Source organism: Stigmatopora argus, chromosome 20 (genome assembly GCF_051989625.1).
Source record: "Stigmatopora argus isolate UIUO_Sarg chromosome 20, RoL_Sarg_1.0, whole genome shotgun sequence".
Taxonomy (NCBI): domain Eukaryota; kingdom Metazoa; phylum Chordata; class Actinopteri; order Syngnathiformes; family Syngnathidae; genus Stigmatopora; species Stigmatopora argus.
In genome coordinates, this window is record NC_135406.1 from 4,731,394 (window position 1) to 4,757,913 (window position 26,520).

At 39.6% G+C, this 26,520-nt stretch overlaps 1 protein-coding gene across 1 annotated transcript in view; it reads left to right on the plus strand.

The window, feature by feature from the left end:
* Nucleotides 1-5,591: 5,591 nt before the first annotated feature.
* Nucleotides 5,592-26,520, plus strand: part of fgf11a (fibroblast growth factor 11a) — a 42,489-nt gene continuing 21,560 nt past the window's right edge. The window contains exon 1 of the mRNA XM_077589434.1: nt 5,592-6,378. Coding sequence (XP_077445560.1) covers nt 6,186-6,378 — 193 coding nt within the window. The 5' untranslated portion in view covers nt 5,592-6,185. The remainder of the gene's footprint in view (nt 6,379-26,520) is intronic.

The window sequence follows — 26,520 nt, forward strand, 5'->3', positions numbered from 1 at the left end:
ATATTAAATCATTTAATATACCCCCCACTTAAATATACCCCCCATTTAATATACCCCCCATTTAATATACCGTTCCCCTGACTGCCATGTGGGCAGGTGTGGTTATTTGGTGTATTAAATGGGGGTATATTAAATCATTTAATATACCCCCCCACTTAATATTTCTCCCCATTTAATATACCCCCCATTTAATATAATGCGCCTGCCATTGCTTGCTCAGGGAGCCACTATCTTACCTCGGGATGACAAACCAGACCACTACGGACACACTTCCTGGTTGTACCGCTCACCTGACTTCCTTTTAGAAATGTGCAATGCAGCAGACGATCCTTTCGATTCATACATTATCTCCAAAATACCATGTGTGATAATTTTTCTTAAGATTTTCCCTTCCAAGTAACACATTTGTACTCCCTATTAAAACCACGAACATGGAGGCGGAAATCGGGAATCAAGGGGCGGCTTATACGAGAGAAATTGTCAAATTCAACAATTTCCAGTCAATTTTAAGGCTACGGCTTATACGCGGAGGCGGCTTATATGCGACAGTTCGCAAACAGGCGGACTTAATGGCCTTTTTTTCCCTCCTCCCCACTGTTCCCACATTAATTAAATCTGCATGTAATTACAGTCGTTGAGAATCGAAGGCCAATGCAGTCAAATGACCTTTTTTTGCTAAATTTTGACCCTTGAGGCCAAAACTAGTAAAAAACCCAAAGCATTTTTTTTCACAATGTACAAAGCTTTGCTTTTTTTTTGGCCTGGGATGTTCAGAGCAAATTATCAGTGGACAAGAAAGGCCGGCGACATGAATAATTAAACTACAGTCTTCCGTTCTAGGAGATAAAAGAGTGTCAGAATTATTTTCTTTTAGTTTAACTCTACAAGACGTTCAAAAATTTTCCGGTGACAGGAAAAAAATGAAAATCCCCAACAAAATCCATTTTTATATGTAATTTAAATAACGTTATAGCCTTTCGTCTTTGTCACCTTGCAGTTTCGTGCATGTCAAGTCTAATTTGTGCGCATATAAGCCGTAGCCATGATTATGTATAAAGCAAACATGGCCAGTAGGACAAAAATTGATTTTTTCCCCCACATTCTACTGGTAAACTTGAATTCAGTTATCTTTCTCTTTTAATTTGAGGTCATTGACTGGACCAATCGTGTGCTTTAATCAATGATTACACCCCGATCGCTTGTTAAGTCATTTGTCACAGCTCGCTAGCTCTCCGGGTGGGATTCAGAATAGACCTCGGGGGTGAAAGAGACAAGTTACAGCCCGTGTTATGCATGCAGATGCATTCAGTTTCACGCTACTGGCTAATTTCCCGGCCCCGCCTCCCATACTCTCACATGTTTATCAAATGCTGGGCTTCTTTCAAATATAGTAGTCCCTCGAATTTCGTGGATATCGTAGACTAGACATGTCCACAATAATACTAATAATAATAATACTAATACTACTACTACTGCTACTAATAATAATACTAATAATATTAATACTAATGATACTAATAATATTAATACTAATAATACTAATAAAATACTACTAATAAAATACTACTAATACTACTACTACTACTACTACTAATACTACTACTAATACTAATAATACTGATACTAATAATACTAATACTACTACTACTACTACTGCTAATAATAATACTAATAATACTAATCACACTAATAATACTAATTCTACTAATAAAATACTACTACTACTAATAATAATACTACTACTAATACTACTACTACTAATAATACTAATACTGATAATACTAATACTGATAATACTAATAATACTAATAATACTGATACTAATAATACTACTACTAATAATAATACTAATCATACAAATTCTACTAATAAAATACTACTACTACTACTAATAATAATAATGCTAATACTAATACTACTAATAATAATAATATGAATACTAATAATACTAATACTGATAATACGAATAATACTGATACTAATAATACTAATACTAATAATACTAATAATTATTATTATTAACAAGACTAATACTAATACAAATACTAATACCAAGACTAATACTAATAATAAAACAACAAGGACATGACACGGTCAAGACGATTCCCAAATTCAATGGCTCTGACCATGTTGTCCTCGATCAAAAACAAAGCTGGAATGAGTTCGCCGTCTTCTTTGAGTGGAGTGGGCGGTCCTTACCCTCTGCTTGCAAGTTTCAGCGTGAATTAAAACATTTTTATGAACATTTTTTTTCCATTTTTCAATTTTTTTTATTTTTATTTTGGATGCTTATGTGCTTCTAGCCCCCAAAAACAGATGCTCCTCCCCCCACCGCCACAGCTGCTCCGCCCCACTTGGAGAACGCAAAGCGGAGAGGCTCGCCGAGAGATTTATTGTGGCGTAATGGCGTGCGTATCCGAGCGAGCGTCATTACGGCCAAAGTGGAAAATAATTGGGGGTGATTTGAGGCTCCCCTCGTTAGCCATTACCTCCCGGAGACAGCGGCATCTCTAGCCACAACTTTAGGTGTTGGATCACTATACAATCCGCTGCTTAACTTAGCCTCGGGGGTGCCGATTGCGACTTACGGGGTGGATGAGCTGTCAATCACGGCGTGCGGAAGAAATTGGCACCTGGCTATTGGTTGTGTAATCCTCAAAAGATAACTACCAATGCTTACTTTCCATAATAACTCTGTTGAACCTATACTAAAACATACTGTATTTTCTCACATATTAGCCGCATCTGCGCATAAGCCGTAGCCTTAAAATCATTGAATTTGACAATTTCTCTCATATAAGCTGCCACATGATTCACAATTTTCACCTCCATATTTTAATAGCGAATACAAATGTGTTACTTTGAAGGGAAAATCTTAAGAAAAATCATCGCACGTGGTATTTCTGTCAAAAGCACATTCATAGCGTCAATATCATAAGGAAGTTAAATTCAAAAAGGAAGTCAGGTGAGCAGTACAACCAGGAAGTGTGTCCGTAGCGGTCTAGTTTGTCATCCCTAGGTAAGCCCTGAGCGAGCAATGGCAGGCATAAGTGAGTTTTTTAAAACATTTTATGCAAGATACAGTAATTTTTTTTGTTGAATTTGATTCACAGATATCGAAATAAATGTTGTTACCGTATTTTCACGACTATAAGGCGCACATAAAAGTCTTAAATGTTCTCCAAAATAGACAGGGCGCCTTATAATCCAGTGCGCTTTATATATGGACCAATACTAAAATTGTTATCACGATAAAATAAAATATATCAGTCGATAGGGTACACCATCTCTCACAACTACGGCAAGCAGCCCCCGACTCTACTTTTTTCCCCGTAGAAAAAGTACTGCGCAGTGACTGCTGGGATATATAGTTCTTTTGTCAATACATCCAATGGATTGTGGCCTGGCGATCAACATCAACACAGCTTTACGAAGCATGGAAGGCAGTGTTGGAATAGTTATGCTAGCTACTAGCTAGCTACTATTTGCGAATGGATTGTGGCCTGGCGATCGGCATCAACACAGCTTTACAAAGCATGGACGCTAGCTACTAGCTAGCTACTATTTGTGAATAGATTGTGGCCTGGCGATCGGCATCAACACAGCTTTACGAAGCATGGAAGGCAGTGTTGGAATAGTTACGCTAGCTACTATTTGCGAATGGATTGTGGCCACCTGGACGAACGTATAAAACTCAGTGTTTTTGATGACTCATTTGGACAATTGTTCAATTCGGACACAGAAAATGAGGACTTTCATGGATTTGTGGGTGATGATGACGTGAGTACATTTTAAAATGGCTAAATAAAGTACAACAGAACTCAGTGTTTTTAGCGTGTGGGTGTAGCGTGTATGTTTAAGCTGGTGTATGTTTAAGCTGGTGTATGTTTAAGCTGGTGTATGTTTTGCCATGCCTGGCTGCGTCTATAAAAACGGTGCGTCCTTTGTGTGTGTCAAATACAGAAATAGCACTCGTTATTGACACTGCGGCTAAAAATACGATGCGCCGTATAGTCGTGAAAATACGGTAAGAGTTTTATCTGTTTATATTTTTTCTACTTTGAACGAAATGACCGTATCGGCCGTATTGTCTTGCGTGATGTCACTCATATTGTTACTCAACATCAATTTCCGACTTTTCGGGCCCTGTAATGACAGTCATCATATCTTTTATTTGTAGTGTATTTATGTATTTTATTTTATAAGCTTCAACTAGCGACCCGGTGGAAGAGTGGTTAGCGCGTTGGCCTCACAATTCCGATTTTTATCCTCCCAAGCTCTATCAAATCTGTCAGGCTTCTGCGTTTCCCTCCACGTCACGTTAACAAGCTCGCACACTCAAACAAACGCACGGGATGAGGGCTTGAAATTTACGACCGGCAGTGCGAGACATTCATCGGATCTGTGATGCGTTTTCACGGGCTTGTAGTTGTCTTGTTCCGCGGGATGAATAACACCGGGAAGCGTTTTAATGGACTCTTCCCGACAACCGTGTGTGCCTACGACGCTGTATCCGTGCAAGACTGCGAGGGTGGCTCAATTACCGTATTTTCCCGCGTATTTGTCGCACAAAAAATGATGAGTGAATCGAAAAAAATTGACTAAATTAATACTCATTTATGCGCATATAAGCCGTATTCTTAATTTAGTCCATTTTTTTTGTTACAAATACGGCGTATATGCGAGAAAATACGGTAATCAACATACTGGTACATTTCTACAATTGAGTGTGATATATATTTAATGCTCATTTATGCGCATATAAGCCGTTCTCTTAATTTAGTCCATTTTTTTGGTACAAATACGGTGTATATGCGAGAAAATATGGTAATCGACATACTGGTACATTTCTACAATTGAGTGTGATATATATTTAATGCTCATTTATGCGCATATAAGCCGCACTCTTAATTTAGACCATTTTTTTGTCACAAATACGGCGTATATGCGAGAAAATACGGTAAATGGACACACTGGTACATTTCTAGAATTGAGTGTCATATATATAATGCTCATTTATGCGCATATAAGCCGTACTCTTAATTTAGTCATTTTTTTTGTTACAAATATGGCGTAAATGCGAGAAAATACGGTAATCGACATACCCGTACATTTCTACAATCGAGTGTCATATATATTTAATGCCCATTTATGCGTATATAAGTCGTACTCTTAATTTAGTCATTTTTTCAGTTACAAATACGGCATATATGCGAGAAAATACAATACATTTGTATAGACGACCAAAGTCATTTGAAGAATCCCCCTGGAGAAAGAAAATGCATTTTCGCCAAGGTATAGCACCACCTGTTGCTTCGGCGTGCGCAGGAAAAATAAGTTGGGATGAACATCCCCGTTTCGGGACATTTAGTGTCACGACTAACGAGAGTAAACAGAGAAAAAGCAGAAACTTTGGGATTTAGGTAGCCTAAAGGTCCTTTCCTTTACGAGCTACTGTATGGACCGCATACCTGCCAGCTAGCCACTCCCTCCGCCCACCCCCTCTCTCTCTCTCTCTCGCTCTCTCTTTCAACCCTCCCTCCCTCCCCCCCGTTGTCTCGTTCCTCTCATTCATCCCTCGTTCTGCCGGTCGCGAGGCAGCAAGCGTGGCAGAAGGACACGGCGCTCCGCTCGGACTGAGTAGCCCGATCCGATCCTCCCCCGCGGGGTGCTTGATCCCGTCAAAGTCACCTCTGGAAGGACTCTCGGATGGCACGCACCCACATCTCCTCACTTGCCGGCTCGGGAATCCAAAAGGGCGCCAAGGACTGGTATCGGGGGAGTAAGACGGGCAACTGATACCCCGAGACGGGGGGTCTGTTTCAGGACTTGCGTCTAAGGATTCTTCAACGGTGGAGTCAAAGTTCACCAGAGCTCAAGGAGACCCCGGCTGGACCACGCCGGTATTCGATTGGCTAAGAACATGACCCGGCGGGATAGAATAACCCCAACAATTCACGACAAGCTTGACCTGATTGGGATCTTCAACGGGGCCAAGTTTCAGTTCTGGTCTTTTTGAAGTCTCGCCTTGACTTGCCTTCGATTCATCTTCCTCCGGCTCCCCAACTGCGGACCCCCGTAGCGCTGTTCCGTCGCCCTGGGTGAGCGGGCAGGGGGGTGGCCCACGGTACCCCCCACCGTCTGGGCGCCAGCGGGCCGTCGGCAGGGCCTGCTGCAGAGGCAAGATGGCCGCCCTCGCCAGCTCCCTGATTCGGCAGCGTCGGGAGGTCAAGGACCCCCAGACCAACCGTCAGATTGCCAGCAAGCGAAAGCCGTGCCCCAAAAGCAACAAGTCGCTCTGCCAGAAGCAAATCCTCATTTTGATATCCAAGGTTCGATTATGTGGCAGTCGAGGGAGAAAAATGGAAAAAAGACCAGGTGAGCGCCACTTTTTTTAATTTTTCGTTTTTTTAGAGATTGCCTCCATTGGTCCAAGCAAACCCTGCTGGTTTTCCGACAGCGTGACGGCGATGGTCCGAGGCCAGAATACAGATTAGGACATCCATGCTGTAATTCCCAGTCCAGAGTTTAATCCCAACCTGGGAATCCTTCCAGCCTGGCTCTCGATTGGCTAGTGAAATGCAATGGTTTCCATATCCACAGTCCCAATTCGCGTTCGATTTACATAATAAAACTTTACCATTACCAGGTAGGACATGAATTCCTTCCCACCCTCTGAAAAACCACCCAAAAAAACAGAATACAGACGCTCCCCTACTTACAAACATTCGAGTTACGAACAACGGTACATACGAACATGTCTGCAAATTGCGTTTATGTCGAAAAATGTTCGTAAGTTCGATTTTGTATTGCGCACCTTTTTCCAAGTAGTTCTTCTTTCCGCCACTAATACCGACGCCTGGCGCTGTGAGCCCTCAGCTCACCTCGCATCCACCTTCCTCTGCCCAGTTCGTTGCAATGCGGAAGTGCGTGAACGTAGCTCCAGTGCGCAAAGAACCTTTTTCATTTGTAACATTAAATATCTCGTGCATCCATTATTCAATATGGTTGGTGAAAAGCGAAAGGCTTCTATTGAGGGATGTGCAAGGAAGAGGCAAGCCATTTCATTTGAAATGAGTGGCAATAATAACAAAGATTAATGCACTTGAGAAAGTGGTGAGCGTTGCACGAGAATACAACTTGAATCGTTCGACCATCAGTACCATTTATAAACAGAAAGATCGAGCAGCAGGACCCAAATATTGAACGTTGCACAAAGTTTGCAAATCAATTGAATGATGCCATACAGTGCTACCGCATCATTTATGATGAAAAAAAGAAAACTGCAATCGTCATTAGATAGCTTCTTTCGGCCAGTTTCTAGTAAATCTCTCTCTCTCTAATGTATGTACACAGTACTGTATGTATTCTCTCCATTTTATTAAATGTTTTTTCAGTACAAACCAATGCGTGTTACTTATACAAGCCTTAAACATACAAATGCACTTATATAAACCTTCAAAATACTTATATAGGCCTTAAACATAAATTATAATACAAAATATAGCACTGAGCAATTTACGAACAAATTCAATTTATGAACAATCGCTCGGAACCTAACTCGTTCATAAGTAGGGGAGCGTCTGTATCTAATAATCTTAATTTTACAAGTTGGTCATCGGCCTGCAAAACGACATTAAACTAATCGAAACCAATTGTCAGCAGGTTTTGAAAGTTTTGAACAGAAAGCCAAAAACACAACACCACTGTCAGATTAGATTAGATTATATCAGATTAGATTAGATCTTTATTTTATCCCGTATATGGGAAATGTCTTAATTTTTTTTCTTTTCTTTTTATAACCAAACACAAATGCTTGAACTGGAACAATACCGTTAAATATGCAGACCACCTTAATCTACAAAATCTTCCAACACAAAGCCCCTCCCATACTCATATCTCAAGGCAAATATTTTCCCAGAATTTTCCTCGTATCTCAAATTTCTCGTAAATTGGGGCACTCTTAAATCAAGGTATTACTGTATTTTGGAAAATAAATCGGACTTGAATAAAACTCGTAGCAGCCAAAGAATACACGACGAAGAGGAAAAAATTATATTTAAGTCACATTTTTGGGGGGATGGCAATGTTTTATCCAATCAGAAGTATTTAAAGCTTAAAGATTCTCGCCAAAACTTTACTGGGAAAGTAGCAGAAATACCACATTTTTCTTACCATATAAAAAAAAGTTGCACTTGAGTATTAGTCGCAGGCCCAGCTAAACTCCGAAAAAAAAATGCATATTATAGTGCAGATTATGCGCTCAGAATATTGTAATATTTCCTATTTGCTGGCCACAGAAATCCAACCTGAAATATTTTTTGGACTTAACTTATGTTTTTTTTTTTTGTAACTACGGTTGTTATGCGTCCTGAAAGCGTTTGCGTGCAAACTTCAGAGCAGCGATTACGCCCGTGAAAATCGGCGGGACGAGCCGCGGCGGCGGGTCGTCGTCAGGGGGAAATTTTCCATCGGGATTTCGCACACGCTTATGGATTTATTATGTAAATGGCGGCTGGGGGTTAGAGAGCCATTATCGGGCTCGCCATTCAACTGATGGGGTCCGTGTTAAGCACCGCGGACGCCGCCGCGCGTCTTCATCACCCTCCCGAGGAGGCCGCGCACGCACGTGGACGGCGCTGTGGTGACCTCAGGCTGTCAACGTGCACGCCGGCGTTCCCGTTGGACGGATCGGCGGCGAGGGCGGCTGTCGTCCGAAACAATGAGCGCGATTGGGAAAAGGGCAACATTGAATATTCTCCGTGTGCGTGTTAATTATGACAAATTGATCAGTTTCAACATAATGTGGGCATATATTCATTTTTAAAAAAATCATGTGTTTATGTTTCTATAATATATACACACACATGTGTATGTATATATATATATATATATATACACACACATATATACACATACATATATATATATATATTCCCTATGTCAATAATCAATGATTCATTGGGGTAATTATAAATTTATATAATCATATTTTAATCTAGTTAAACAATGTAGTCATATATTCATTTTAAAAAAATCATGTGTTTATGTTTCTATAATATATACACACACATATACACATATATATATATGTATATATATGTATATATGTATATATATATGCATATATGTATATATATACGTATATATATACATATATATGTATATAATCAATGATTCATTGGGGTAATAATAAATTTATATAATCATATTTTAATTTAGTTAAACATAATGTGGTCATACATTCATTTTAAAAAAATCAAATGTGTTTATATGTTTCTGTAATATATACATATACATATATATATATATACATACACACACATATATGTGTATATATGTATATATATGTATGTATATATACACACATATACATATATGTGTATATATTTATATATATACACATGTGTATATATATATGTATATATATATATGTGTATATATATATTATATATATGTAATTATAAATTTATATAATCATATTTTAATGTCATCTATAAAATATCTTATTAACGATCAGAACTTTTCCTTTTTTGGTGCTATAAAATATCCATATTTAATAAGCAAAAACTTTTAAAAATAACACAAACAAATAATCCCAATTTGTTTTTAATGACCGGTATAGATGCGTGAATACAAATGATAAAAAGATGAATATCTCCATTTCTTAATTGCAAACTCTTTTTTTAATTGCATTACCATGAATAACTGAAACTTTAATACATGTTAAAAAAAGACGAATCCAGAATCAAATATCTTTTAAATTGCTAACTTTCATCATAAAAAAACGACCTTATTGTTGCCCTTAACATGAAGTAGCTAAACATACTTCTGAGGATTGGATGATAACGTGCAACTTGCATCATTGGCTTAACCTAACCACACCCCCCTACCGCGACCATCATCTCAACACAAGGTCACCTCGACCCGCGCAAAAGCCGAGAAGACAAAGTTTACCCAGACTGATATGCTTACACAAACAAATGATGGGATGCCATGATAATTGAGCGCGTGCCGAGGGCAACGTTCCCCCGTCCGCCATTGTGTGCGGTCGTCTGATCTAATCTAATGAGCATGTTAAGCTGCCTATTGAATATCAAAGCCTAACCGAAATAGCGCCTGTTGTCCTCTAGGGTCGTCGTGGCAACCGCAGTTTTGACGATAACAGCCCCGGGACTTCTACCGGGTCGTCCCTCCGTCGTTAACACGCGTCGATCGATGGGTGATGTGCGGCTGCGTTTGGGGAGACCACGTTGAAGCGGGACTATTTACTGTCTCTATAGACCTGGACCATATTGGGGGGGGGGGGGGGGGGTGGTATACTCCAATAGTTTATCTTCTCAAGGACATTGGGGTTCTCCTTCTTCCCACACTTCTGGCTGCATCGTCATCCAAGTTCATTTCAATTTGTTTATGTTATGTTAGGAGCGCGTTGCCGTGCAAAAAGCCTAATTTTATTACTATTAAACACATTTTTATACTATTAAACCACTATTTATTTGTTACTTTGTTAATAGATGGCGAATTAGAAGAAATAAAACATTTTTTCCAATCCAATATCCTGTTTTTGGTGTTTTTTCAGAGGGTTAGAACGAATTAATTCGTTTTTAGTTCATTTCTATGGGAAACGTTCATTTGAGTTACGAGTAAATTGACATACGCATTTAGCTCGTTACCCGAGGCGTGACAGGACGTTTCGTCGAAAGACGTTTGGTCGACCGGACGTTTGGTTACAAGCACGTTGCCATGCAAAAAGCCTAATTTTAGTACTATTAAACACATTTTAATACTATTAAACCACTATTTATTTGTTACTTTGTTAATGGATGGCGAATTAGAACAAATAAAAATGTTTTTCCAATCTAGTATCCTGTTTTGGGTGTTTTTTCAGAGGGTTGGAACGAATTAATTAGTTTTTAGTTCATTTCTATGTTAAACGTTCATTTGAGTTACAAGTAAATCGACACACGAGCTCAGTCCCGGAACGAATTAAGCTCATATCTCGAGGTACCACTGTAGTACTTTTTAGCCAATTAACCCAAGTCCGTTTGTCAATCCAAAAGATTTATATTCTTCTCAAGTTGCACCCAGATTCAGCATATCTACCAACCCCTCCCACCCACCATCTTCATCCAATCCCAGCCAATCACTAGCATCACGTCCCTTTAAACAACGCTGACAGTTCAAGATCAGGATAGTAAAGCCCGCATTAGCATTTTATATGCAATCAATTTGCCGCATGGTTTGTGTGCGGTGGCGAGCGAGCGTGACGTGGACCACCTACCCAGAGCCGCTTTGGTGGTCCGCACGCGGGTATGTCGGCACGCACTGGGTCCTCGCGAGCGTGACTTTGTCCCTGACCAGCCTGACACTGTCAAATTCATTAACTCATATGTCATTTTTATCCACTTCGCCGTGTTTACCTTCCACACAAACACAACCCTATCACTCACCACCCGAACAAATTGTCCTGACCAGAAATGGGTGAGCGCCAAAATTCTTTAATACCGTCGTAAAAGCATGGGTGTCAAACATACAGCCCGCGGGCTAAAAGTGGCCCGTCTACGGGTTCCGATCTGGCCCGCCTTGTTTTTCTGTTTGTGAGTCGTGTGATCGAGTGCTTGCATTTGATTCGTTTTTTCTACCTTTACGGTCAAAATGAGTTAACAAAAAAATCTTTAAGAGCCCAAAACCACATGTGTCAAAGTGGCGGCCCGTGGGCCAAATCTGGCCTGCCGCATCATTTTGTGCGGCCCGGGAAAGTAAATCATGAGTGACGACTTTATGTTTTAGGATCAAATTAAAATGAAGAGTATAGATCTATATTATATTTCCTGATTTTCTCCCTTTTAAATCAATAATTGTAATTTTTTAATTCATTTTTTCTGTGTTTTTAGTTCAAAAATCTTTTTGTAAAATCTAAAAATATATTTTAAAAAATCTAAAAAATATATTGTTTTAGATCTATAAAAAACTGAATATTCAGGGCTTTTAATCCATTTATAAAAATAAAAAAATCTAAATATTATATCTAAAATGGTCCGGCCCACATGAAATCGAGTTGACGTTAACGCGGCCCTTTTAAATCAATAATTGTCATTTTTTAATCCATTTTTCTGTTTTTTAGTTCAAAAATCATTCTGTAAAATCTAAAAATATATTTTAAAAAATCTAAAATAAACAGTTTTAGATCTATGAAAAACTGAATATTCAGGGCTCTGACACCCCCTGCCCAAAACAAACAGGAGATAACCTCTCCATGCCGAAAAATCATCAGAAACCGACTAATAAACAGGAAGTAGCCCAGAAATTCCCCTTAAATAAATAGGAAATGATCCACAATTTACAGGAATTCCCCTTAAAAATGAGATCAAATGACCTTAACTTGTCAACAAGACATGTCCAATTCACTCAAACTGCCTGTGAATCCTCATTGACGGCGTCCAATCCATTTTGACTGGGAGGAGTGACGGAAAAACAGAGTTTAACACCCCTTACATGGCGTATTTGATGTTGTGAAACCATGACAAAAGTCTAATTTATAATCCAGAAAACCAGGAACTTCCCAACAATGTCGTTCCATACATATTTAACCCTTGTTTATTTCTGCTCTCGTTATTCAAATGTTTTCCTTCCCTGTGGAACATTTAAAGATGCATGCATGCATCCTTGCACTTAAAGCGCGGCTGGCAAGTGAATACACGCATAACGCTGAATAATGTAGGCATGTACGCACGTTAAATGTATATCAGTGTTGATTTGGGACCTTTGTCTAGTCACTTATTCAGGATGGGCAAATGTATGTATGTGCATTTTACTGGATAAACTTCAAAATAAAACTTGGTCCAAAGAAAGTATTACAGTAAATCCTCAAAAATCTCTTTTTAAAATCTGCAAATGGCATAAATGTCATATATAGAGGTTAATACTTATAATCAAATCGCCGTAACGCAAGACAATGTGGTCGGTATGGTCATTTATTTCAAAATAGAGAAAAGATAAACATATAAAATGCTAAAAAAAGATTTTTTGACATCTATGATTGAAATTCAACAAAAAAATAGACCGTATCTTGCAGAAAATGTGAAAAAACTTGTTTACTTGTGCCTGCCATTGCTCGCTCAGGGCGCCGCCATCTTAACTTTTACCGGTAGTTAAACGGACACACTTCCTGGTTGTACTGCTCACATGACTTCATTTTTCAATGTAACTTTCCTTATGATATTGACCCAAAATAATGTTCAGACGGTCCTTTCGATTCATATAGAAATACCATGTGTGATGATTTTTCTTCAGATTTTCCCTTCAAAGTAACACATTCGTACTTCCTATTAAAACCAGGTGAAAATTGTGAATCGGGGGCGTCTTATACGAGACAAATTGTCAAATTAGACGATTTTAAGGCTGCGGTTTATACGCGGAGGCGGCTAATATGCGAGAAAATATGGTAACTTGTTTACCAAACACTCAAAACGACTAGCAAATCCATTCCAGGCTGTGTGTTGCAGTGGCGGGCCTTCAAGGCCTTTTCTGCTGGCCTAAGAAATATCTGAATCATATATTATATTTTGTCCATCAATACTTATTAAATAATTCCAAATTGTCTGTTAGCTTCCTTTCATTGCTTTCCCCCCTGTTTGCACTGCTTCCAGATGTGTGTTTTCATATTGAAGCATTTAACCAATCACATTTCAGCCATTATTTGTTGCCAGGGTCAGAAATCTGCCTCAAGGCCTTCACGATCAGTTCTGCAGGCTCTGCTGCATTAAACAAGCGTTGATAAGACTGTTGCTTTAACCAATCAGATTTTGAGTTGGCAATAGCCCAATGCATTGTCGCAGGCGTAAGGATACGTCATCGCTTTCACCAACTATGATTGGCTAGTGATTAGCCAGAGCTACCAAACTGTATATGGAGCTAGCTACACAAGCAAATATATTGTTGTGTTGATTTAAATCCATTTTCAAGACGGACTATGCCAGAAATACGACAGGACAGGCTCGACTTTTAGCATTAGCTTCGATGGCAATAGAAAAGAAGGAAGAAAGAAAGGAGGATGGATATTGTGTACAGTTAAAAATGATTTTTGGTGAGTAAAATATGGCTATATTCCTAAATAATATTTCAATTGTGGGCCCGGTTCTGATATCTGAAAAGCTCCAGTGTTTGTATTTAATCATTAAATGCTGCTAGGAAGTGGATTTTACCCATTGAAGGCACTACGAGAAAATGCACGGACCGCCACTGGTGTTTCATGAATAAAAGACAAAAAGACAGCATCTAAATTCTCGTGACAAAGACGTTGGCAAGCACAGGTGCGTGACTTGTCCTTCACTTGACAGAATGTGGCATCCATCTGATGCATACAGACACACAGGAAAATATCCACAAGGCACTCGCTCACAAGTTCATTTGCGTGCAGAAAACTCTCAAACTGGGTCCTCCGCCATTAAATTATCCATTATGCAATTAGATCCGGCGAGGGGAAAGTGGACGAGGGACGAAAATCCCGATCGTGCGCCGAGTGAATGAGGGGGCTTATTTCATTATCTCCATCTAATCGTTTAAGTTTCATTCTTTTTTTCAAACTGAACTAAGTGTGCGTTTTTATGGAAGAAGAGTGGCTGTAAAACGGGAATTATTATAATTTATGACACAGGTGTCTACATTTTTTCCCCCCTGTGGGACACTTTGAGGGAAAAAAACTAAAAAAAACTTGAAATCCATTTGTGAGTTAGAAAGCAAAAACAGGCTTACAAATTGGAAGGGTTTTAAAATTCATATGAAGGTGGAAATTGTGAATCAGGGTCCGGCTTATACGCGAGAAATTGTAAAATTGAACAATTATAAGGCAATTTTAAGGGCCCGGCTTATACGCGAGAAATTGTAAAATTCTAGAATTATAAGGCAATTTTCTGGGTCCGGCTTATATGCGAGAAATTGTAAAATTCAACAATTATAAGGCAATTTTAAGGGTCCGGCTTATATGCGAGAAATTGTAAAATGCAACAATTATAAGGCAATTTTAAGGGAGCAGCTTATATGCGAGAAATTGTAAAATGCAACAATTATAAGGCAATTTTAAGGGTGCGGCTTATACGCAAAAAATTGTAAAATTATAAGGCAATTTTCAGGGTCCGGCTTATACGCGAGAAATTGTAAAATTCAACAATTATAAGGCGATTTATGTGGCTTATATGCGAGTTAATATGGTAGATATATTGTAATAATAGCTATACAGTCTGACTTATGCAGTTTATGGTGTTTTCCTCCTAATTGTGCATTTGATGCGACTTTGTTCAATTGAAAAATATGAATATGTTTACTTTCTATGACGTTTATTAGAGGACACATATTTTACTTAGTAAATACTGAACCGAGTAGCTGAGGAGTTGTTTTCCGCATTGCTGGACAAGAGACACGCCGGGACGGCGGCGTCCAAGGTGGCGAGGAATGGAGATCCATCTTAGGGGAGATGGAGCGATAGCAAAGAAGAAGCGGCAGCTACGTAAAGCGAGTGGAAAGATGGCGGCGATAGCGAGATGGGAGGAGTTCAGTTGCCGGGGAAGGAGGGAAATATTCGGGGAAAGATGGGACGATTAGAAAGGGGATGAAAAGACTCTTTTGAATTAAAAAGACGGGATGATATGGTGGTGGGCGGGTCTTGAATTATTTCACTGGAGATTTCAAATAAAAGCCAATAAACCCTCAAATTCAAAATGAGGATAGTTTGCTTTTTTTCTTTTGTTTTTATTTGGGGGAAAAACAGCAATTCAAATGCAAAAATAAAGTAAAATAAATCGATATCAAAACTATTATAGGAATAATTAGGGTTCAATTTGGAATATTTTGAAGGGAATACAAAAGCAAACAACCCTCGATAAATCCTATATCCAGTTTTTGGTGTTTTTTCAGCGGGTTAGAACGAATTAATTTGTTTTTAGTTCATTTCTATGGGAAATGTTCATTTGAGTTACGAGTAAATCGACATACGCATTTAGCTTGTTACTCGAGGCGTGACCGGACGTTTGGTCGAAAGACGTTTGGTCGACCGGATGTTTGGTCGACCGGACGTTTGGTCGACCGGACGTTTGGTAGAACGGACGTTTGGTAGAATGGACGTTTGGTAGAGTGGACGTTTGGTAGAACGGACGTTTGATAGAACGGACGTGTGGAAGAACGGACGTTTGGTCGAACGGACGTTTGGTCGAACGGACGTTTGGTTGAACGGACGTTTGGTAGAACGGACGTTTGGTAGAACGGACGTCTGGTCGCCGGGTTCGCTCGCTGTCAATTATGACAGAGTTTACTGTTGATATTTTGATATTAGATATTTAGATATTAAACTCTCTCTCTCTTTCATGATTATAATTTTGAGAGCTGGTTTCAACAGTAACAACCCGGCGACCAAACGTCCGTTCTACCAAGCGTCCGTTCTACCAAGCGTCCGTTCTACCAAACGTCCGGTCGACCAAACGTCCGTTCTACCAAACGTCCGGTCGACCAAACGTCCGGTCGACCAAACGTCTATCGACGAAACGTCCGAGTACCATCTCGAGGCACCACTGTATTTGTACTTCTGCATGATATTATATAAGAAAATGATGTTACTGCGACTGGGACATTCAGGCTGCTTGAAATATTAACCACCTCTCTCCCACACACACGCATGTAAACCCACCCGTACACACGCCCCGCGGGTCATGTTGTGGTTTCCCACTGAAGTATACATGTAAGATTAATGTCATCGAGGGGAAGGCGGGGAATACTAATGCAAGGCGGGGACGGGACATCGAGGGTCGCTTCAGCGGCGACTTCGGGCGCCGGGCGGAACCGGGAAACACTGGGGATGACTTGAGAAGTGTGTGCTAGCATAGCGCCGAGGGGGGACATTCATACCGACTGTGTGAGATCCTAGAGAGGATCCGAATGAGGTAGAAAAATAAATAAATAAAATGAAGCAGACGTGGAGTAGTGCAGTGTGTTTTGGAATGCGGGTGCGTTAGACTGGAGGAGAAATTCCCAGCAAATCAGTGTAATTAAAGAGTAGTGATGCATGAGATTGCACTGGGAGCCTATGGTGCTAAGGATATGATTACACAGGCACGCACACAGATCGGGGAGACCAAAAGGGAAACAAAAAAATGAAAATTCTGGAGAGAAACTACTGTGCGTATAAACCGCACCCTTAAAATTGCTTTAAAATCGTTGAATTTGACGATTTCCCTCGTATAAACCGCCCCCTGATTCACAATTTTCACCTCCGTATTCATGATTTTAATAGGGAGTACAAATTCTGACTTTTTGTCTAATACCATATTTTCTCGCATATAAGCCGCACCCTTAAAATTGCCTTAAAATCGTTGAATTTGACGATTTCCCTCGTATAAGCCGCCCCCTGATTCACAATTTTCACCTGCGTATTCATGATTTTAATAGGGAGTACAAATTCTGACTTTTTGTCTAATACCATATTTTCTCGCATATAAGTCGCACCCTTAAAATTGCCTTAAAATGGTTGAATTTGACGATTTCCCTCGTATAAGCCGCCCCCTGATTCACCTCTGTATTCATGGTTTTAAAAGGGAGTACAAATGTCTTACTATGAAGGGAAAATCTTAAGAAAAATCATCGCACGTGGTATTTCTGAGATACTGTATGAATCAAAAGCACAATATTACGTGTGCGATCGATTGGTCGCCGGTCTTTTGGTCGCGGTCTTTTGGTCGCGGTCTTTTGGTCGCGGTCTTTTGGTCGCGGTCTTTTGGTTGCGGTCTTTTGGTCACCCCGACCGCGACAACGTGCGACCAATCGACCGTGTACCCAACATTAGGGTCAATATCATAAGGAAGTTAAATTCAAAAAGGAAGTCACGTGACCAGTACAACAAGGAAGTGTGTCCATTTAAATAAATACAAATTCTTGTTTTATGCAGGGTACGGTTTGTTTTTTTCTTGAATTTCATTAATAGACGTCAAAATAAATTTTCTTCAACGTTTTATCTGTTTATATAGTCTCTAGTTTTAAATAAATGGCTGCATTGTCTTGCGTTATGGCGTTTCGTCTTTGTCACCTTGCAGTTTCTAGTCTAATTTATGCCGTGACCGGACGTTTCGTCGAAAGACATTTGGTCGACGGACGTTTGGTCCATGTGCGGTCGATTGGTCGCCGGTCTTTTGGTCGCCCCGACCGCGACAACGGGCGACCAAAAGACCGACAACCAAAAGACCGGCGACAAAACAAGGTAAAACAACACGGTTTACGCATCAATAAAAGCCAACAATGGCCATGAGCAGTTTCACTGAGCCGACGTGTGAGTGTAGAAGAGTTTGTATGTACATGCGTTGTCCCTTTAAGAAGCTACGTCAGTCAGGATCTTAACAAGTTGAAAATTAGGCATTGAAAATTAAAGGAATGTGTTATTAGAATGGAAAAAAAATCGACATTACAAGCAAAATTTGAATTCTTTGACACATTTTGCTCTGTTCACTTTAACAATAAAAATGATGAACGTAACCCGCGGCGAGAAACGACGACAACAACAAAACGACGAGAAAAAAAGTTCTCGTTAGGCATTGCTTAATTGCCTCATTTGGGAGACGGGGGCGAAAGAGTATCTTTTGGGGGGGGGCGGCGACTCCTGACACTCGTTAAGACGCCATTTTTGGTTTTGTGTGTGTCTGTGTGTGTTTGCAAACTGATTAGCATTGTGGCCCATGTTCCGCTGCTGTGGCTTCCGAGAGAGGTTATGACAGCGCTAGCATGCAGAACAGGAAACGCACACACACACACACATACCCACACACACACCCGCACACACACGAATAAATGCTGGCTCAGTATTTTGCCACGCTGAGGCGAAGGAGCAAAGAGAACTGAGGTGGGAGGTGAGCAAGGTCCAAAACATTGGGCACACCCGCATATCTCGTTAGCTCCATCTGGGAGCATCGACCCCCCAAAAAAGAAAAAAATACTTGACTTTGCACAAGCCAAAATATGCGGTTTCGTATTCTGAAAGTTGGTTCCGGTAAAACTGAAGCAACAAACGAAGTCATGATCTGATTAAGTCACAGGTGTCAAACTCTAAGCCAGGGGTTCAAGACTCAGCATGTTAAAGAAAAGTTTTGAACTACCGTATTTTCACGACTATAAGGCGCACTTAAAAGTCTTAAATTTTCTCCAAAATAGACAGGGCGCCTTATAATCCAGTGCGCTTTATATATGGAACAATACTAAAATTGTTATCACCATAAAATAAAATAAATCAGTCGATAGGGTACACCATCCTCTACAGCTCTCACAACCACGGCAAGCAGCCCCCGACTCTACTATTTTCCCCGTAGAAAAAGTACTGTGCAGTGACTGCTGGGATATGTAGTTCTTTTGTTAATACACCCAATGGATTGTGACCTGGCAATCAGCATCAACACAGCTTTACGAAGCATGGACGCTAGCTACTAGCTAGCTACTATTCGCGAATGGATTGTGGCCTGGCGATCGGCATCAACACAGTTTTACGAAGCATGGACGCTAGCTACTAGCTAGCTACTATTTGCGAATGGATTGTGGCCTGGCAATAGGCATCAACACAGCTTTACGAAGCAACTTTGATGGATTTGTGGGTGATGATGACGTGAGTACATTGTAAAATGGCTAAATAAAGTACAACCGAACTCAGTTTTGCTTCCGTTGCCTTTTTAAAAACGTGTTTTTAGCGTGTGGGTGTAGCGTGTATGTTTAAGATGGTGTATGTTTTGCCATGCCTGGCTGTGTCTATAAAAACGGTGCGTCCTTTGTGTGTAAAATACAGAAATAACACTTGTTATTGACACTGCGGCTAAAAATATGATGCGCCGTATAGTCATGAAAATACGGTACTACGAAAAATAGAATATTTACAAATTCCTCCAATTCAAAAACTAAATCAAATGTTTAAGAAAAATATTTTTTCCCTGTACAGTAATACCTCGAGATACGAGCTTAATGCGTTCCAGGATCGAGCTCGTATGTCAATTTCCCCGCATCTCAAATCAATGTTTCCCATAAAAATTGGCTAAGTACAAAAGAATCCGTTCCCACCCTCTGAAAAAACACCCAAAACAGGATATTACAATGGAAAAACATCTTTTCATTTGTTCTAATTCACCACCTACTCAAAGTAACAAATAAATGTAACTTAAATGAACTTAGATTACTATACACACACTTAAAAATACATTATAATCTTACGTCGCACTAAATTTAAACCTCCGTGTGTGATAACCGAGGCAACCCAGAACCGAGTGTATCCTAGTTCGTTTTTTAAAATGATTAAACCAGCCACGACTGGCTTTGAAGGCTTTTGCTGCTGTCTTTTTCAAGTCCATGTGGATTCCACTGGCTTTTTCGCAGATTATCGATCATGCTATCCAGTAAAAAAACAGTTTAACACAACAACGCATACAAGTCCTATTTGCACGGTTATTCCGCCAGTTTATCTCCATCACTTGAGCTGGTGAGTGATGGCGTCGTCCACCTCGAGTGTCATCTGAAGAGCATCGATAGACAGGAAATTGGTTTGTCTTGGCCCCGTAATGGCTCTCGGGGGAATATTGCTATCCATCTTGGTAGGAGTTCCGACTTAGCATGAGTACAACACTGCATTTAACAGCTGAAAGATGGAGGCGGAGCAAAAAAGCGCCAGGAGAGGAGAGAAAACAGTGTGGGTGGGAATTGTGGTTCCTCTCCATTGACTCCTTTGAGCGTTTACAACGGGGAGGTGATCCATCTCCCCGCTCGGCTTTCCTGGTCGCCTCCCTCTCGGACCACCTCGTCTTTGCTCGCCCTTCACACCCTCGACCTCAGCCACCTTGGGTTATCCTCGTACTCCTTCTGTACTCATTTAATATTCCAATCTACAATATCGCCCAAAGGAAATGCCTGCTCGCCACCATGACTCATGGGAAAACCTCTAGGGTCATTCAGCAATTGGAGGACATTTGAGGCCCCTCCCACTCTCATTTTAAACACAAACACCGATGGATGGGTGTGCAAACGACATTTTTAATTGGTTTGCAGGATTCTTGGAACAGTGGGAACATTTTTAATGAACAACTCATAGTTCAAATAGCGTCTTTTCCAGACTTGTTTTAGCCCAAAAATGCAAAACCTCTCTCGCTACATAAACATATACAGAGTATATAGTATATACATATATATTTATAGATTATCGGGAAGCGTTTTTGTAATTTAGCAGAAACCAAGAACAAAAATGGCTGAATGTTAAGACCAACCGTATGTATACATGTGCATCTATGTGTATGTATATGTATGAATATGTGTATGTATATTTATATATGTATGAATATGTATATATATATATATATATGAATATGTGTATGTATATTTATATATGTATGAATATGTATGTTTATATATATATATCAGCAACAAACTTATTTATTTGTTTATTTACATATTTATTTATGATGTATTTAGCTATTTATTTATTTGTTTATTTATTTTTATTTATTTATTCATGTATTTATATATTTACTTATTTATTTAGTTATTTACTTATTTATTTGTTTATTTACCTATTTACATATTTAGTTATTTATTTATGTATGTATTTATTTATCTATTTATTTATGTATATTTGTTTATCTATTTTTATTTATTTATTCATGTATTTATATTTTTACTTACTTATTTATTTGTTTATTTATGTATTTATTTATTAACTATTTATTTATGTATTTATTTATTAACTTATTTATTACCTATTTATTTTTTTTATTTTTTTATTTATTTATTAACTTATTTATTACCCATTTATTTATCTCTAAAATGTATTTTCCTGTGTCTGTATTCTCACCCTTTTGCTACTCTGACAGGGAAATTTCCCAAATACGGGATGAATAAAGTTATACAATCTAATCTAATGTAATTACATACAATTGTGAAAAAGGGAACAATAGATAAAATAGACATGTTAATGTAACCCACATTTTTTTAAAATAAATATTGCCCCCAAATTTTTTTTAACAAGTTGTTGACAAAAAAAATAAATGTCAATGGCCCAGGAAAACGATGAAAAAGTGTTCCTTATAGTCCAGAAAATACGCCACAAAAATAAGAATGTTACCCTGATTAGCTGCAGTCCAATATAAAAATAAACAATAAAATATATTCGTATCGGACGTGGTTTTGAGGTTGACCCCATCTTGAGTGAAACTATTTCGCTGCTATTTAATCTTAATTCATCTGGTTAAAAACACATTCTCAGTCATCCAACTTGAGGGAATCGTTTCCAACTCCCTGGGTGTTAAGAAGCTGCGGCGGTGGCGGCGTCAAAATTGCCTTGGAAGGCTATTTACTTGCACACACCCTTCATCTCTCAAGCCCTCCCGCCATCGCCAACGGCATCTTGGCTTGATGTACGCCTTTTGTCTTCTCTGGCTCATCCTCTTTTCCATCTCGCTCTTTATCCCGTCTGCTTATCTTCCTCCCCACATGCACTCCCTGGCGCTTGCGTCTCCTTTTGTCCCTCCGCCTCGATCATTAGGCCCTTTTTGTTAAAAGCTTTAAATCATTCCCTCGTGCAGCACAGTTTGACCTCATCATCTGTCTGTTGTTTTCGCCACTTTTCGCCACTGACTTTTTCCTAAACTTCATTTCAATACAAGCCCATTCATATACTGTGGTTCTTACAGTCGTACAACCTAATGAAGTACAGTGGTACCTCGACATACGATCTTGATCCGTTCCGGGACTGAGATCGTATGTCGAGCTTTCCGTAACTCGAGCGGACGTTTCCCATTGAAATGAACTAAAAACTAATTAATTTGTTCAAACCCTCTGAAAAAACACCAAAAACAGGATATTGGATTGGAAAAAATGTTTCATTTCTTCTAAATCGCCATCTATTAACAAAGTAACACATAACTAGTGGTTTAATAGTAATAAAATATGTTTAATAGAAGTAAAATTAGACGCATTTCGCGGCGGGTAGAGACAGCCACATACACAGAGGCAGGGGGGATGTTCGGGGGGTCTTCATCCACGGCAACAACGCACTCGTAAACGAACAAACAAATTTAAATTAACTTGGGTTAATATATACAGACACACTCAAACATACATTTAATGTAGCTTTACACAAAACTGAATTCTAATTTTGCTTTAATTTTTTTTACCTTCGTTTTCTGGGTTAGCGGTTTGCCACGCCTCCACCCTCACGTTCGCTATCGATGGGCTGTTTGCTGGTGTATTCCCTTCAAAATATTCCAAAAATGATGCACACAAGTGTCCTCACAATAGGATAACGCACGACCACTTGCCAACGAGAAGTAGTCTTGAATGAGCCATCGCGGGAGCTAACAGGCTAAGGAAGGAATAACAGCCTACCCACATATTGATTGTGGGTAATGAAGTATTATTCTGAGAAAGGGTGCCATTGCCTATGGGTGTTGTGTGCACGAGTATACTTCATTACCCAGAAAGCCCTGTTTTTGCCCGCGCATGCGCATTGTGGGTTTCCTGGTCGAAACTCGTCTGAATAAATCGTTCAGTGCTCGTAGATATCTGTTAAACACGAAAGAGATGCGGCAAAAAAAGACAGTGCGCTACAATGATAAACAGCCTCTCATGTCGTGGCCACCTGGCTTGGTCGCATCTCGAAATTTTGATCGTATCGCGGGCGAATTATTCGATCGGAATTTTCATCGTGCCTCGAGCATGTCGTAGGTAGAGCTGATCGTAGGTCGAGGTACCACTGTATACTACTTCTCGTTGGAAAGTGGTCGTGCGTTATCCTGTTGTGAGGACATTTGTGTGCATCATTTTGGGAATATTTTGAAGAGAATACAAAAGCAAACAACCCTTGATAGGTTGCATCTGATTGTCTGGGTGGAGGCGGGGCAAATAGAGCCAACCCGCGAGAAGAAGGTTATCAAAATTTAAAACAAAATTAGCATTAAGTTTAGTGTTAGGTTAGATTAAATTTATTTTTGAGTGTGTCTGCATCGTAATCCTAGTTCATTTCAATTTTTTTATGTTATGTTACAAGCGTGTTGCCATGCAAAAAGTCTAATTTTAGTACTATTAAACACATTTTAGTACTATTAAACCACTAGTTATTTGTTACTTTGTTAATAGATGGCGAATTAGAACAAATAAAAATATTTTTCCAATCCAATATCCTGTTTTGGGTGTTTTTTCAGAGGGTTGGAACAAATTAATGTGTTTTTAGTTCATTTCTATGGGAAACGTTCATTTGAGTTACGAATAAATCGACATACAAGCTCAGTCCAGGAACAAATTAAACTCATATCTCAAGGTATATATATATACATATATATTTTTTTTATTATTATTATTTTTTTACTTCAGTAGCAAGTGGAGGACAGTGGGAGTGGCTTCCGCTTGCAAATTTCAGCATGGATTTTCCCATTTTTATGAAAAAAAATGTATTAAAATTTTATTTCTAAGCAAAAAAAAGCTTGATTTTTTAACCTAAGCCACATTCCTGGCAAACGCTATTATTCCCTTTGTCTGTATCGAGTGTTTACCATTCCACGGCGAAAATACCGAGTTGAAATACTAGCGGTTGTAAAATCCATACTGTACATCCTCGGATTAATAGCCCGGGGCCTCTCCCGCTTGTCGTGAGAGAGCGAGAGCGAGAGAATATTGGAGTCAGTAGGGAGTAACAAGCTTATTAAGTGTGGAAAAGAGGCAGGAAGTGCTAGTTGGAAGCGGCGGCAGGCTGCAGTCAAGCAGGACTTCCCCCAAAAGTGCTTCTGTCGTAAACCATGTTGACCTTTGCGGTTGCGGCTAGGGAAGACGTCTCCGTTTGACTTTCGGGTAACACGCAACATGAAAAAAAACCCATGTAGCGGTCTACGTCCCAGCCAGCGCAAATTAAAGTCTTCCTGGGGAGTTATGACTTGACACAAGTCGACTGTGCTTTGTCAGTCGGCGCCAACGCCGCCGACGGCAAACGCGACCTGTCAGGCGCTGACGGAGGAGGTTGCGTTGCAATATGCATATGGGCCCCGCAAACGGGAAGGTCGGCATCTGCTGCTGGGAGATGTCACCCCCGTGCTTGCGACGGTACGCACAGTGTGGTGGAAAGCAATTACGGTTGCTTAATATGACTTTGAGTGTCCGAGCTAATCAATCTGTCCTTTTCGAAAGGACTTCTCGATCCATTTTTTTTGTGGGGGGAATAGTTCCCCCCCAAAACACGACACGATTCATATTTGTTTCAGGCATTACTCGAACAGCTGTGAGAGGATCGGCATTGGACAATTTAGGAAATTTGTCACTTGCCTATGACCTCAATTGACATTGGAGCAGAAATGCTCAAATTGAGTCCAGTTTATGATTATGGTGATTATTTTTGATTGCCGACTAATCGTCAAATATTTTCACGAGGAGTTAACGGTACTTGAAGTTTGAATTCCAGGCAGAAGGGGTAGTTCGTACTGTACAGACGCTCCCCTACTTACGAACGAGTTAGGTTCCGAGCGATTGTTCATAAGTTGAATTTGTTTGTAAGTTGATTCAGTGCTATATTTTGTATTATAATTTATGTTTAAGGCCCATATAAGTATATTGAAGGTTTATATAAGTGCATTTGTATGTTTAAGGCTTGTATAAGTAACACGCATTGGTTTGTACTGAAAAAAACATTTAATAAAATTGAGAGAATATGTACAGTACTGTATAGAGAGAGAGAGAGATTTATGTATTAGAAACTGGCCGAAAGAAGCGATCTAACGACGATTGAACAGTTTTCTTCTTTTTTTTCATCATAAATGATGCGGTAGCACTGTATGGCATCATTCAATTGATTTGCAAACTTTGTGCAACGTTCAATATTTGGGTCCTGCTGCTCGATCTTTCTGTTTATAAATGGTACTGACGGTCGAAGGATTCAAGTTGTATTCACGTGCAACGCTCACCACTTTCTGACGCGCATCAAGCTTCGTTATTTTTGCCACTCATTTCAAATGAAATGGCTTGCCTCTTCCTTGCACCTCCCTCACTAGAAGCATTTCGCTTTTCACCAACCATATTGAATAATGTGGTTGCACGAGATATTTCATGATAAAAATAAAAAAGGTTCTTTGCGCACTGGAGATACGTCACGCACTTATGCAACTTACGCACTGCAACGAACTGGGCAGAGGAAGGTGGATGCTGGGTGAGCTGAGCTCTCACAGCGCCAGGCGTCGGTATTAGCGGCGGAAAGAAGCACTACTTGGAAAAAGGCGCGCAATACAAAATCGAACTTATGAACATTTTTCGACAAACGCAATTTGCAGACATGTTCGTAAGTACCGTTGTTCGTAAGTCGAATGTTCGTAAATAGGGGAGCGTCTGTATTTGTTCTCGTATGGTGAAGAAAAATGACAAATTAAAAAATGTTGAAACAGATCATATTCTTATTTTACTTACAGTTCAATGACAGACATTCCCTACCATTATTTTAACCCACACAAAAGCAGATTTCCGAAAACGCACATGGCTCGA